General features: G+C 55.2%; 1 protein-coding gene across 1 annotated transcript in view; it reads right to left on the bottom strand.

Moving 5' to 3' along the window:
- The window catches only part of VWA5B1 (von Willebrand factor A domain containing 5B1), a 40,488-nt gene extending 25,861 nt beyond the window's left edge, over positions 1–14,627 (bottom strand). Inside the window, exons 1-6 of the mRNA XM_080379335.1 lie at positions 4,166–14,627; positions 3,704–3,865; positions 3,150–3,372; positions 2,821–2,963; positions 2,402–2,533; positions 2,020–2,144 (exon numbers count right to left, since the gene is read on the bottom strand). Of these exons, the coding sequence (XP_080235461.1) occupies positions 2,020–2,144; positions 2,402–2,533; positions 2,821–2,963; positions 3,150–3,372; positions 3,704–3,865; positions 4,166–4,304 (924 nt within the window). The 5' untranslated portion in view covers positions 4,305–14,627. The remainder of the gene's footprint in view (positions 1–2,019; positions 2,145–2,401; positions 2,534–2,820; positions 2,964–3,149; positions 3,373–3,703; positions 3,866–4,165) is intronic.
- Positions 14,628–14,723: the final 96 nt, after the last annotated feature.

Genomic DNA, 14,723 nt, shown 5'->3' with positions numbered 1-14,723 from the left:
CAAAGCAGTCCCAGGTTCACGGTCTCAGCTCGGTGAATCAGCACATCAGTGCTTTCGAGGGAGCCCCGGGACCCCATGGCAGCCCATGGCCTTTCATCCCGGGGTCTATGGCACGGAAACATGTTCCACAATAAGCAGCTCGGTCCTCAGGGGCTTTGTTTGCCTTTTTTCTCCTCTTTCAAAGGCTGCTGTTTCATGCAGGTTTCACCAGGAGTAAACCAGACCCCAAATAACCAGGCTTGTTTTCTCCAGCCGTGAGTCATATTCCTAGAGCTCCGAGCTAACGGCCAACCTTTATTTTACGTAACTCACTAAACTCAAGCGTCCCTGTGGATCAACACATACACATGAGCTCTACTTTTGGCTGCACTGCCTGAGTGCCGAGTGCCTCTCCATCCAAGGACCGAATTGTGGCCCTGGACCTACCCGCCGCACTCCCTGGGATTCTCTCAGGGAGCCAAGACATAAAATCCCTGTGTGATCGGGATGAGCCCATCACCTGGATTTCCCAGAATGGATTTTACGCGTGAGCCTTCAGTAAACAGCCTCAGAGCTGCTGCTACAGGTCAGCCAGAAAAGCGAGCATCTCACCCGCACCATCTCTCCTGCTCGCCTCCCCTCCCCTCTGTTCCCCTTCACCCGTTATCCAATTACAGTAAACTAATCAGTTCTTGTCGACCGGGACTTGATTCCAGTGTGCATTCATCCCCACCACCCTGCTGGCTGACGAGCATCCAAGGCTTTTGCATAACAAACCGAGGGAGGAGAATTAATTATCATTTACTGCTGAAATTTCTGGGCTAATTTAATTTAAGCCGAGAGGTGCCCAGTGTCACGCTCTGAGCAGCGGCGATTCCAGCCCATCATTTACCCCAGATATTCAGGGCATTTTCTCTGCTTCTTGCCCTTCTCCATGCAGTTGCTTCCCAGTCCTCCTGGGGCAAAGAGGTAGGTTTCCTGCAGGGAAATGGCTCTGGAATGATCCCCCCCTAGATAATTTGACATGCTAAAGACACAGAAATAATTAGAGCCATCTGAGCTGTAGCGTGGGAGTTTCATTTCGTTCCACCTGCCGCATGCTGAACACAATTAGAGAAGATGCCTGCCGTGCGAGCAAGCGCAGTCCTGATCCTGCATCGCACTGCAAAAGAATGCGAAGGGCAAAGGGAATAAGAAGAGGGTCGGTGTGTCTCCAGTGAAAGGAGAAATCACAGCAGCACAGGGAGGCACCTCTGCAGCAGGTTTGGGACGTCTGCCAGGTGGGCACTCAGGCACATGGAGGAGTTTAAGGGGAAATGAGCATCCCCGGTCGCAAACGAGAACGTGCGTGCGGTAGGTGCAGTAAACCAGGGACCTGACACAGTATGCCCAGGGCTGGGGCTACACGAGTGCGACGTCTGCCTTAGGTGAAGATGCCCACCCTGGAAATTCAGAGGGCTCGGGCCGGTCCAATCCTGCTCAGTGATCCCAGACACACTGACATGGCAGCTCAGAAGCGCTAGGCTGTCACTCACTGCTTCAGAATTGCTAAAAGATGAGGCACAAATCCCAGAGCAGATATTTTTCTATTTGCTGATCAGCAGAACAAAGAGAAGTTTCTCCTACCTTGTCTTCAGTTCAGCTCATTATTCCAAGTAAAATCACTTATTTCTCTCTGACAGCTATCCAGAAACGGTAAACATTTACTGAGCAATTAAAAGAATATTTTATTCTATGTCATTGCAATAATTATGATACCGTTAATGCTATAACAATGTACCTATCTAATTATGCTATGCTAGACTAGTACTAATTATACACACAATAACCATCTCAGAGGTTCTTCCACACTCAGTTTACCAGAAGCACTGCAGAGTTTTCCCCTCTTCCTCCACATCAGCCCCTCTCCGAGGTAGGATGCTGCAGAGCTTATTGGGCCAGTGCAATATCTGGTACTGCAAGCAAACAAGCAGTCATGCGCTTGCTCAGCTCCAGTCCCACGGAAAACCCCAGCTAACCCCTGCAGCTTTTGCTTCTCACCTTTTTCTCAGCGCTGGGGTCTTTCTTAGTGCCTTTAATGAAATCATTCTTCCCCTTCAGGTGTCGTTCATACTCTGCAGGTGTCATATCACCTTCTTCCATTAAGATGTGAGGCATGTGGGGCTCTGGAAATGCAGAGAATTGGGTGAAAAACAGCCTTTGCTAAACTTCAGGTTCGGCAGAGATGCAGGTTGTGGAACCAGAGTGCTACATCTGAGCTTGGGCAGCGTGGGCAACCTCGCAAGGGTCCAGGGTTCTCTCCTAGAAAGCCTAACCCTTAACAATATTTGCAAAACCAGAGCTAATCCAGCTGGCTCTAGCACTATGGGGGAGGGTCCTCAGAAGGGGCAAGACCAGCAGAGAGGAGACAGAGCCCACCTACCACTTGGATGGATCAGGATCTCCACGGGTCTGTCAAAGGTGTGCTTGTTGGCCAGCGTGATCATGATGCTCTTGGCGGAGCGAGCGGAGGGGTCAGCGTCCGCTCGGATCTCGTGCGTAGGGCTCTCAACACCTGCCCGGGGAAACCGAGGTGCGGTTAGGGACTGAGGGTGGGAAAGACCAGGGAGAAGAGACAGCAAGATGGCTGAGGACAGGAACCGAGCGGACTGTGCAATGCTTCTGCCATAGCAACACCCCACGCTAACATCAGCACTGTAATGGCAAATCCACCCCAGCACGGTTAACATGCCAAAACAGACTCCACGTTTTGGCAGGGCAGGGAAGGAGGAAGATTGTGGACATTGCCTTGAGGAGGTGATAAACCAGCCTGGTGCAGCAGGACAGCTCCACAGCTCCTACCTGCCAGCAAGCACGGCCCCCGGATCTCCAGGTGGAAGCTGAACTCGTACTCAAAGGGGTTGGTGGCCTCACGCTCCAGCAGCTGAGCCAGGCAGAACCTGCTCCCGTGCTCCTGGCTCCCCGATCCACAGTAGTGCTTCTCCCTGCTGGTGAGATGAACCCAAATCACCCCTGTGCACATGTGATATCCCCCCAGGGACTGCAGATCTGCTGAAGGTAAAGCCTGCAGCAGCTCCCCAGCCTCCCGCAGCAACAGCAGACTTCTGCTCTGCCAGCCCTGCACCCCCCAGCTCAGTCCTAGCCAGAGCCCACCCCGTGGGTCTTCGTACATTCGGAGCTGGTGGCTGGAAAGGCTGCTGGCACTCTCCAGGCTGGGCTGGGGGACCCTGGGGACACACACAGCTGGCAGAAGGACCCTCACAGCCCCACTGGGCAGTGTCTGCAGCTCAGAGGAGGTGCTGATGAAGATGGAGACGCTTTCCAGGGGAGGAATCATGCCCAAGTTAGCCACAAAACCAATCCTCTCCAAGTCCTCATCCATCATGATCCTTCCTGCACAGAGAGAGGACCACACCAGGGAGACACAGTGTCACAAGCGTGGAAAATGCTCCTCTCCAGGTCTCCCCACGACCACCCCAGCCCTGGAGCAAATGCCCAAACCAGCCCTCACTGCACACATCAGTACTTCTCTAAAAAGCTCACCAAACTAGATGAGACTGCCACTTTTGGCAGACACCACAGGGACACGAGCACCACAACCCAAGGCTCAGCCTTTCAAAAGGAGCCCCCTCGATGCCATGGCATATGACAACCTGCCACCTCCCCGTTCCTTTCCCCCTGCTTTTCTTCCCCACGTTCACTAAAACGCCCCCGATCCCCTCACCGCTTCCGTCACGAGCTTTTCCATCGGGGAGGCTGCAGCTGTTGAAATACATGTCATCTATCTTGGCTTTATCTTTGATCTGCACTGTCACGGCACGCTGGGACACGGCAGCCTCGAACCCCACGACGGTGGTGCACTCATCCAAGGGGTAGACAAAGAGACCTGAGAGCCAGAAGGTTTTTTAGCAACACCAAACACTTGCCCAGACCCAACAGCCAGGACGGCAGCAGGGCAGCTCCCTCTTGGCACAGCCCTGCATGCTCGTGGGATTTTTCCAGCTTAAAAAATTGTAGCCTTGGACTGTGAAGGGTACAAATGCGGACTCACTACACTTGGTTACTCGTCCTGCAAGCATCTACAAATTTCAGGCACGCACAGAAACCCGGCGCTGAGATACCCCTGGCTCTAAAGCTCCAGTAGTAAGTAGCTCTTGCACTGGGAGCTTTGCCCCTTGAAACTCGCCTTCAAAAGCCTGAGCTTCTGGGTTGCAGTAGGTGAGCAAGGCTGTCATCCCGAAGGCATAGCCACTGACGCACGATGTCACCTCCGACGCGGTGAGGGGAATCGGGGAGCGGGTCGTCCGGTTAATCAGCCCTGGCATCTTCGTGGGGGTCTGGCGGCAATGGTGGGGTCACACGCAGCGAGCTGGGGAGAGGTGGAAGGGCAAGAATGACTGAGGAGCCCTGAGTGCCCAAAACACTCGTGTGCCCCTGCCACCTCATACTGCCTGCTGCAGCCCTGGGGACAGAAAGGTGACCTGGGGCAGGATGAGACCTGGGCTTGACAGGTCCACCACTGATGGAGGTGGGGATGGAGACAAGACCCTGGTGAGAAGACACAAGGCAAACACACCAAATCCCCACTGGCGCTAGGGAGGAGGTTCAGACTGGGGACACCGTTCAGGGAACGCGCAGCCAGAGGTCAGTGCTGGGTGCTGGATCACGCATCCCAGCATCTCCCGCACCCGCCTACTGCTTGAGTTTGGGCAGAATGGGGTTCACATCTTATTCTGGCCCTCCTGCTTCTCATTAGCCTCCAAACTGTCAAGTTTCTCCCGGAAAAGCCTGTGATGCTGAGAGTTTTTCCTTTCGGCTGCAGGCAGGCAGAGCAGGCAGCCCCCTGCCCTCCCCCGCCCTTGCCCACCCTGGCAGGGCTCTGCTGCCCCACACCTCCAGAGCCTTCCTGCAAAGGCTGACTCATCCCTCCGCTTTGCTTAGCAGAGACATTCAGATGCAAAGTGGCTACTTCTGCCAATTACATTTCAACTTTTTTTTCCCCAGCAAGTTCTTCTCTGTTCCAGCTCATCTCCCCCAGGACCCAGGGTTTCAAAGGAGACCTTGCAGGTAGCTCTCGGGCCACATCCAGCTCCCCTGGGGCATCGGGAGAAGTTGCTAGGCAGCAGTTCTCCCTGGCTGGCTCTGCAATGCTTTATGCAATGATTTACAAGGCCCAGGAGGAGCCAGCAGCAGCAAAATACATCAGTTTCTCATTTCCTAGCAGTCCTGCGTTATTAAAACCACCTTTATATGCAAATGCCACGGAAGATGTGAACGGCAGACATCAAGGCCACAAGCTCCACCAGTGCTTGGGCAGGAAAACGGCATTAAGAGAGGAAAAAAGGGAGAGCAAAGGAGAGCAAGCAGGGCACCCAGGCAAACAAAACAGCAGCAGAGAGGATGATGGAAGGCAGTACTCTCAAGGCACACTCCTGAATCCCTGCCAACAACCTCAGCCATTCCCGATTTAATCCTCCTCTCCCCGCACTGCTCACGGCCCGAGCTGCTCTGGGAGGTGGGGGATGCAGCCAGAGGGATGCAGCCCTGCACGGTCAGGAGATGCAGGAGTGTGTCCAGCTTGACTGCTCCAGCATGGCAGTCTTCCGTGAGCCCAGGGGAGGCCACCACACACTGGGGTGCTCCAAGTCATGCTAACAGGGCTCGTAAAGTCAGGAGCTGGCAAGAGTTCACCTGCTACAGGGAGAGATAACAAAGGTCGCCTGGCTGGCTGCTGAGATGTGGCAAAGGCCATCAAGATACCTGGAAGTGATTAAAAGCCAGATGAGGAAAGAAGGAGGGGGAATTATTTTGCTTCAGGGAAGAAAGCAAGCAAAAAATAACAAGGGGGAGATGTTCTCCATCAGCCAGGCACAATGGGAACTCCTCATGGGATTGCCAGAGAGGTGAATTCAGGCTCCAGGCTTCAGCTTGGCAACTCTCCTGGCTGCAGTCTTACAGCAGAGCCATGGTTGAGATCCAAGCACCTCCTGCATCCGCAGGAGACTGGGGACATGCCTCCCATGGGAGCTGCTCGGCCAGCGGGCATCACCCAGGCCAGCACAAGCGTTGAGGGACCCTTGGTGGGATGCAGAGCCCCTGCCATGTCCTGTATAAAGCAAGCCAGGAGAGTTGCACCTCTCCAGCAGCCCTGGCATGGCTCCGAGGAGCCCAGCACCAGCCATGCCTGCTGTGCCAGCTGCAAAAACTGCCCCACAAGGACAGACAGGGCTCGGAGGGCTCTTCCCGGCTGCTTCCCAGAGAAGGCCCTTTGGATGGGGCTGGGAGGCGGCCGGCTGCTGCCAGCACAGCCCAGGGACTGCTCCACACAGCTTGTGCCACCAACGCCATCAAGTGACTGCAGCATGGAAAGGGGAGCGCAGGGAGGGTGGCGTGGGGGACAGCAGTGGGAGAGCTGGCATCTCTCTCCTGTGCCCCCCCAGGAGCCCACCACCGCCTGCCCCCGCTGCTCCCCATCCTGCCTTTGCCACTCCAGCACCTGCGCTCAGTCTCCATCCAGGTCGTGGGGCTGGATCCTCAGGATGGGAGCTAGCAGGCCCCCACATCCCAAAAATTACCACCAGCATCGCTGCCGCATGGGGCATCCCGGCGTGCACCCAGTCCTCAGCGCATCCCCTCACTGCCACCAAACGTGCCCTGCCTCCCACACACAGCAGGCGTGGGGCCATGTCACCCATCCAGCCAGATGTCTCCTGACCCTGGCCTCATGCTGCATTTGGCATCCCGGGAGGAGAAGGGGAAACCATTGGTGAATACCTTCAGCCAGCTTGCTGCATCACCAAAAATACCCCACACCCCCATACCTCCATCAGCAGGGAGCAGCTCAGGGCTGGGGACAGAAATCGTCCCTTGGCCAGCCATGCTCAGGACCTGGCACACCGGGATGCTACCGTGGTTTCGTTGTTTTTTGTTTTTTTTTTTTCCTTGCTTTGTAAATGCTTTTTCCTCAGCAATCTGCTCCTCTTCACAGGCACAGAGGAAGAAGCCATGCTGGTAGCATGCTCACCCCACTCCAGGTTATGCCCTTAGCCAAATTCTGTGCATGATTGACAGGGAAGGGACTGATGCTGCACCGGCATCTGTGGATGGTCCCGGTGACGTGCAGAGTGTGCAGGGCTGTGACTCGGAGCGCAGGCTCACCCAGAGCTTGCAGCAGCCACCCCACCTGGCTGCAGGTGCCTGCCCCAACACACGGCTGAGGCTTGGGGCTGGGTTTTAAAGGGCTGGGTTGGAAAGTGTGTTTATGTGTCTGAAAAGAAGGTGTGATGCCTGGAACGCTGCTCAGACCTGCCTGGGTGCCCGTCTGCATTTCTAAGCGCTGATGTGCCCTCAAAAAATCCGAGCACATGTAATACACATGTAACAAAAAAATTTTGAGCACATGTAACACAGAGGCAGAATAATGTGCTTCTAAGGTGTATTTTCATGCACTGAACAGAAAAGCAGAGCAAACTGTGAGCCCACAGCCCAGTTTCTACATAAGGCCCAACTCCCAGGAGCAGGATGGGGTCCTAGCAGTGCCACCACCACAGGGTCCCTGGCACCCACAGCCCACAACAGGCCAGTAAGAACCAAACCAGCACTGGGAGCTAGGATAAAGTCGTGTGCTGCCGGTGGCACATCCCCACCCGGCCCTGGAGTCTTGAAGGGCAGATGTCCAGAGGCAGCCCCAGCTGCTTTTGCTCCCCAAGACACAAACGCAGCCACGTGAAACCCAGCCCTGGTGCCGCACCTTGCGACAGATGCATTTTTGGGGCTGCTGAATAGCTGCACCACCCTGCTGTAACCTCTCACCAGCCCCAAACGGGCTCCTTCGGAAATCTCACCTCCGGGTCCAAGCCAAACCTGGGTCTTATCTTCACTGCTCAGAGGATAACTGGTTTTCTGCAGCTGGGTAAAATATTCCTTCTGCTCCATCTGTATCAATCAACACTGACATCCAGTGGCTTGCCAGGATGATTACAGCCGGCGTGCCTTGAGATGTACAGATGTACAGCCCTGGACAGACAGCCCCGGCTGGTGATGCGGTGCTTGTTGCACCACAGCCCTTCGTTAGCATCTCTGGAAGCTGCTGGGCAGCCACCACGGGGAAACCAATCCCCACCTGTTTGCAAAACCAAGACAGGAGAAGCCCTGTGCTTCCCAAACTTCCAGAGCTCTCACGTAGAACCACGCTTCAGTATTTGCTCTGGCCTTGGAGGGTAGCACGGCTCGGGGAGCAGCCAGGGCACGCTGCTGGCAGACCCCTGACTTGGCCTACCTGACCCACATTAGCTGCAGATCGTGCCTAAGACGCAGGAGCCCTCCAGCTGCTCTCCCCCAAAGCACAAGGCTCAAACCTGGCCAGGGAACTGGGATGAACCCCCTGAAATATTTCCAGGAAGCAAAAGGAGCAAATGGTGTCCAAAACGGTGCACACAGCACTGTCCTGTCCGAGCCCCTGCACAGGGCAGGGAGGGGGAGGCTTTGCTGGCTGACGGCAGCACCTCCTGGAAGAGACGTGGCTGCACCATGGCAGACCTGTGGGAACCTCTCATGAAAAGCTGTGGGAGCCGTGCTCCTGTTTACAGCCTCCCCTGGCCTCAAACTGCAAGCACGGGGTACCCTGCCTGCTGGGGAAACCAGCAAAACAGCCACCACACTCACCCCAGAGCTGCTGAAGGGTGACAACATGGTACCCCACTGCCAAAGCGGCAACAAGGACTGCTGGCCAGGGGCACACGTCCCTTTGGGAGCCAGCAGTGCTGCCCCAAGGGGCACCCCAAGGCCTCGGGTAAAGAGACTGGGGGAGCACGCTGCCCCTGCTGCGAGGGGCACCCAGTGGAGCAGCTGGGCTCCCCCTTCCCGGGGTGATGCAGCGCCAGGGTGAGACGTGACCGACAGCCCCAGCAGAGCCAGACTGTGGGGACCGTCAGTCATACCCCTGGCAGGTCTCTTGGGCCAGCAGTCTTGCCCTAGAGCTGGCTCTCAAGAACCCCGATTCATGCCCCGAGCCCCTATTTCTAGAGCCATCAATCAATCACGCCCCTGGGCAGACAGCATTTCTGATACTGGGTTTAGTTAACCCCTGCCTCGCTGGGCTCGCAGCTGTACCAGTACGTGGAAGATCTATGGGCTGAGCCAGAGAGGGAGGTTTTAGCTCAGACACCTTACAGCTGGGCTAAAATTGCCAGGCAGCCAGCCCCATGTTTGGGACGCATCCAGAGCCAAGGAGACATACAGCACAGCCCTTCTCCATCTACCCTTGTCCTGCCCTGCCCTGGGAAATACAAGCCAGGTCCTTGGTGCTTTGGCCCTTACTGGGGGGACCAGAGTCCCCTCTCACGCTGCCAAGGTCAGTCCTCCCTTCCCCCAAAGCAGTGTGTCGGCAGCTGGGATATCCCACCTGCCTGCCCAGGAGAGCAAAAGCCCGTCACTCCCAGCATCGTCCCCCCCATCCAGCCACCTTTGCTTTCCCTGTCCCCTGCCTGCAGGCAGATGAAGACAGTCGCTATTAATGTCTGTACAATTCTGGGGAGGGGAGGGGTGCTCAGGGGCTCACCATCCAGCTGGGAAAAGGCAAGGCAGGGAAGCAGCAGCTTGCAAAGTGTGGGCTTGTGCCTGCAGAAATATTATGACAGGGATCTCTTCACAGAGCGGCTTTGTGCTGAGATTGTGCACAGCCTTGGGAAGTAACAGCCCGCACGCACACACACACACAGCCACACACCCCTGCAGAGCACACACAGCCCAGCCTGCTAAAAAGGTGCAGGAGCAACTGGAGAGTAGCCACTGCTTTTCTTACCTTTCCTGGAAGAAGAGAGAGGAGGAGGAAGAGGAGGAGGAGGAGGAAGGGGATGGGGGGGTTGGAGCAACTTCACCCACTCCTGCCAGCCCCTGCAACTGCCCACAGCTGGGCTTGGTGGGCAGGAAGGGCAGAAGAAATCCCGGAGGCGGCGGGCACGGCTTCAGACTGCTTTTGTCTCTGAAAGACACAGAGAGACGGAGATAAGGAGAGAGAGGAAAAAAAGGGAGGGAGAGAGGGAGAGAGAGCAAGCGCCAGGGCTTGGGGTGGGGGGAGCGCTGCACAACAGCCACCTCAGCAACCTGTGGCATTCACCCCCCTCCCCGGGGCCCTCTCCACCGGGCAGGGATGCTGGGGCTGCCAGCGCTGCCGGGTGGTCCGTGGGGGTTCGGGATGGGGAAGGGGCTTACCTAACGGGCTGCAGCAACATGTGCCCCTGTGGCGAAGCTCTGCCCGGGAGCTGGGGAGGGTTTCTCGGTTCCCAGAGCGAGCGCCCGGCTTCCCACTGGCAACCGGCTGATGAGCGCACACTTTCCAGAGCTGTTTGGGTGACCATCATCAAGTGGAGCCATTTGTTTTGTCAGGGAGGTAACCATGACAATCACCCTGTACACACACCGCTGGCTTCTCCTCCCCTCGCTCCCCTCCTGCTCCCGGGGGCTGCAGGGGAAGGGGCAAGGGGCGAAGCCCACCCAGGCGGAGGAAATGCCCTTGAGATGGGCGAGGTGGCAGAGAAAGGGGGATGCAAACTCATCTTACCCCTCACCCTCACCTGCCTCCCTGGGGTGAGATTTTCCGCAGCAGCTGAGAACCCCCCTCCCTCCCATCGCCTTGCACTCCTGTCCTCCCCTTCCTCTTTTAAAAAAAGGAAAGCATCCTAAAGCCCCCTAAAACCAGGATGCATCACCTCTTACTGGCCTCTTCTGCAGCCCAAGGCCAGATCTCCCTTCTCCCCTCACTGTTGTCCCCATCTTGGCTCACCCACCCCTTCATCCCCAGGCACACCCCAAAGCCCCTTGCCAAGCAGACCCCCTCCGTGGGGCATAGGGGAGGTCTAAAGGGCACCCTCCCTGCAGGCAAAGGGAGCGATGCGGTATCAGAGGGATGTGCTTGCACAGGATACAGTCCCTGCCCCAAGAAGCTTACACTTAATCGCAAGAAAAACAAGTTGTAGCTGAAAGGGGAAACTGAGGCAGCAGGAAGGGCACTGACTCAGCCACTGCCCCACAGCAGAGCTGGACACTGAGCCTGGGTCAGAGCACACAGATGGGTAAAGCTCCTCACTGCTACCTAAATTCGGTGATATCGCACTGCTGCTGACAGGTAGCTCGCTTGCGCTGAAAATATCACTGTCTCCCTTGAGAGGAAGAGCTCTCTGATACAGCAGTGATCTGCAGAAGGACAGAGGTTTCCCCCCCCCCCGCCTCATCCTACGCAGACGCAGATCCACCGGCTAATCTGTCTGATGTCAGTGTCCCACCACAGACCCATCCCTGGCGGCAAGCCCACCACCATCAGCAGACCGAGCCCCTAAACTGACACCAGGCTCTCTGCTAAAACATCTCTTCCCTGTAACCCCCACGTCTCCCTTCCTGCCTGCATGCAGATGAACCCAGACCGTTCTCTTTCACCCCCTCGTTCCTCAGCATACGTCCGTGTCGCAGGAGCACGGGGCTGACCAAATGTATGGCATCCCTAATGAACCATCTTGTCTTCACCAAGAAGGACGTGCTTCAGGGGGAACGGCAAGAAGCTCTGCAAGCAAACGCCTAGTCAAGAGCTTTTTCCCTAAGCCCAATTCCCAGAGGCTGACTTAAGCCCTGAAGCTTGAGAATTTATGGTTCTTGCTAGACAAATAAGTCAGCCACCGAGAAGCCCACGTCCCACGTTTCCAGCGCCTGTTAAAATGTTTGCTTACTATGGCTTTTGGCTCCTATGAAGAAAATAACATATGTCAGGAGAAATCCTGGGATTCTTACCAGCAAATCTGGTAGTTGCGGCATATTTATTTATAAAACAAAGCAGGATCCAACATGGAGGCTGAAGCAGATGTGAGACCTTGGGAGAACACAGAGAGAGTTGCTTTGGGGGGAACGAATATTTAGCCCTGAAGATGAGGCCGCATCACGAAGGGCATGAACACGACCTTCAAAAGTGCCAAACTAGCTCACCAGGGATTTGGACCAGTGTTCATTCCTCCTCATCTTCTCCAGGTTGGTCATGTGTAGGAAACCTCACCATCGGTAAGGGCCACCACCTCCCAGGGAGTGGCAGCTGAGAAATCAGATGGGCTGCAGCAGGGACGTAAATGAGACAAAATTTCTGGGAGGACAAGCTAAAAATAGAATTCAAGCTCACCAGAAGTCCCATCTCTTAGCTTGTGGCTTATCCACCCAGGGTCAGACCAGCCAGCGGTTGGCAGCATCTCTAAACACCAAGGCACTGCAGAGGAGTACTCCCAGTCCTGTTTCATGCCTGGGACCAGTCCAGGTGAGTTGTGGGACCAGCTCAAGGGCATCCAGTGGCCAAGCACAGGGCAGGTTTTCCCAGCTTCTGGCCTGCTCATTAACTCAGCTCATTCCTGCTTCTTCATTACATGAGTATGCAAGTGTAGCACTCTTGTGTTTGCACACTCCAAACACAGCCTGTGTCAAGGGGCTGGGAGGTTTGGGTATGGTAAAAAAAAAAAATTATACAGAAAAAACCCAACCCTAAACCAAATCTTCTGCTAGATGGAGAGCAATGAGCACTTCTCATTATCCCCATGTGCTGCTCTGTATGTAAATGCAATTTTCCTCATCCTGGAATGCTCTGGAAAAAAAAAATCACCTTGTTGGTAGATGGCGATGATAAAAACTGATAACACAGGGCTAAGCAGAGACTGCTGCCTCCTCTGAGCAAGTATGTGCATGGACAAGAAGCCTCTGACCTGTTTGGTGGGTAAGGACCAGAGTTAATTCCAATGAAATTCCACAGTGCAACATCTACCCTCCCGAGATCTCCAATTCTAGCACAGCCTGTCTGCTGATGAGGAGAATTAAGCATCTATTTAATGTTAAATTAATCTGAATATTTATTTCCTGTTTAAAAGAACAAGTATTTAATTACATGACAGCAGAGTCCCCAGCAAAATCAAGGCCCCTGCGTGGGTCTGAGCACCCACTCTGGGAACCCACCGCTGCCCCAAAGGCTGACGGGGAAAAGTCTTGCTTCATGTACAGAAGACGGAACAGAGAAACACCTGCGACCGCCAGCACGATCGCCCCTCAGCAGCTGTCTCCAGAGCCTTGAAAATCCCAAGCAATTATTTATTGCAGCTAAGGTATAAGATCAGAAAGGAGGACTTGGAAAGATCTGCCTCCAGCTAACACTGCCTAACCAAGGGCAGCTATCGCTCCCTGCGCCTCAATCCTCCCGTCTCTAAAATGGGGCTAATCCCAATTACATCTCTTTGCTGGAAGTGCGTGTCTCTGCAAGAAAACATTGAACTGGGAAGCACGAGCATCTCTCCCTCTGCAACTAAAGTGCCCATCGGCCTCTGGGACTTCCCACATCCCTTTTTATTTTCACCCTAATTAATTAATGAATGTCTGAGACTTGCTTTCGGCTGCCTGCTCCCTTTCCATTGAAAATCTCCTTGCGTTCAGCTCCTGTGTTCCACATCCTCCCGGGGCGCTGCGATGAGTTGCCATGGAAAAAAGCCATGATGTCACCTCTACAAATAAAACTGCCAGACCCAAAAGTTCTCGTGCGTGGCTGGAGGGGGGGACCCTGACATACAGAGGGACGTGAGGCTCATGCCTCTGAAGAGGAAACTGAATTGGATGGACAGGGGGAAAGCATCAGCTGGCAATACTCGATAATCACATTTTAGCTGGAAGGAGAAAAAAAAAGTAATCACAGAGGGACTGATTGAAGAGCGGGAGCAAAGGGGCCCGCTCCTGCCTGGGCTAATGCACCAATATCAGCAAAACTGCATGAGGTGTGGTCAAGATTTCTCACGCACCGAAAGAAATAACAGCTCAGATGGAAAGTTTCAGGCTGTGGGAATAAAGAAAGTAGCTCTGTGTCTTCAGTAACAGGGAGGGTGAGTATCGAGTCAAGGAAGTAACCATCGGCTCAGGAACTGGCTGACGGCTAAGGGCTTGGCCATTCTACCAGTCCTGCCGCATAAAATAATAACACCAATTAAGACCCTCCTCGAGGGCTGCTCCTTCCATGCAGGGTTCAAGGAAACACAAACGCTGCGCAGGGAATGACAACGTAGCGAGGAAATCCCGCAGGCTTTTCCCACACTTCTTTCCTTTCCACTTTCCCTTTCATTCACCCTTATTGCAGGAGCTTTAAGGAACAGGTGTGATACCTCGTCTAGGCCAGCTTCTGCCCTACAGCAAGAGACAGGACACAAATGACTTCTCCATGTTCCTGCCACTTCTACACCTCCATGACTCATCCCACAACCTTGTTTTTCACCTACATCTCTATATCGGAGAGAGAAGGAGCTGCGGGTCCCTCCCAAATGCCACAGCCTCCCCGCGATTTCCTCCCCGCTCCCGACTCCATTACACGGGAAACCCAAGCCCCCATCCCGCACCATACGGGGGCCCCACACCATGCAGCAAGGCACAGCCTGACCCCAGCCCCACATCATACAGGGGGGCCTGGACCCCAGCCCCACACCACACCGAGGCCAGGCCCCACATCACACAAGGCACAGTCTGACACCAGCCCCGCACCACAGAGGGGGGGCCTGGACCCCAGCCCCACACCATACAGAGGGCACAGCCTGACCCCAGCCCCACACCACAGAGGGGGGGCATGGACCCCAGCCCCACACCATACAGAGGGCACAGCCTGACCCCAGCCCCACACCACAGAGGGGGGGCATGGACCCCAGCCCCACACCATACAGAGGGCACAGCCTGACCCCAGCCCCACACCA

This window comes from Falco punctatus (genome assembly GCF_963210335.1).
Source record: "Falco punctatus genome assembly, chromosome: 3".
NCBI lineage: Eukaryota > Metazoa > Chordata > Aves > Falconiformes > Falconidae > Falco > Falco punctatus.
The sequence above is the reverse complement of the archived record's forward strand: the minus strand, read 5'-3'. Positions and strand labels throughout refer to the sequence as shown.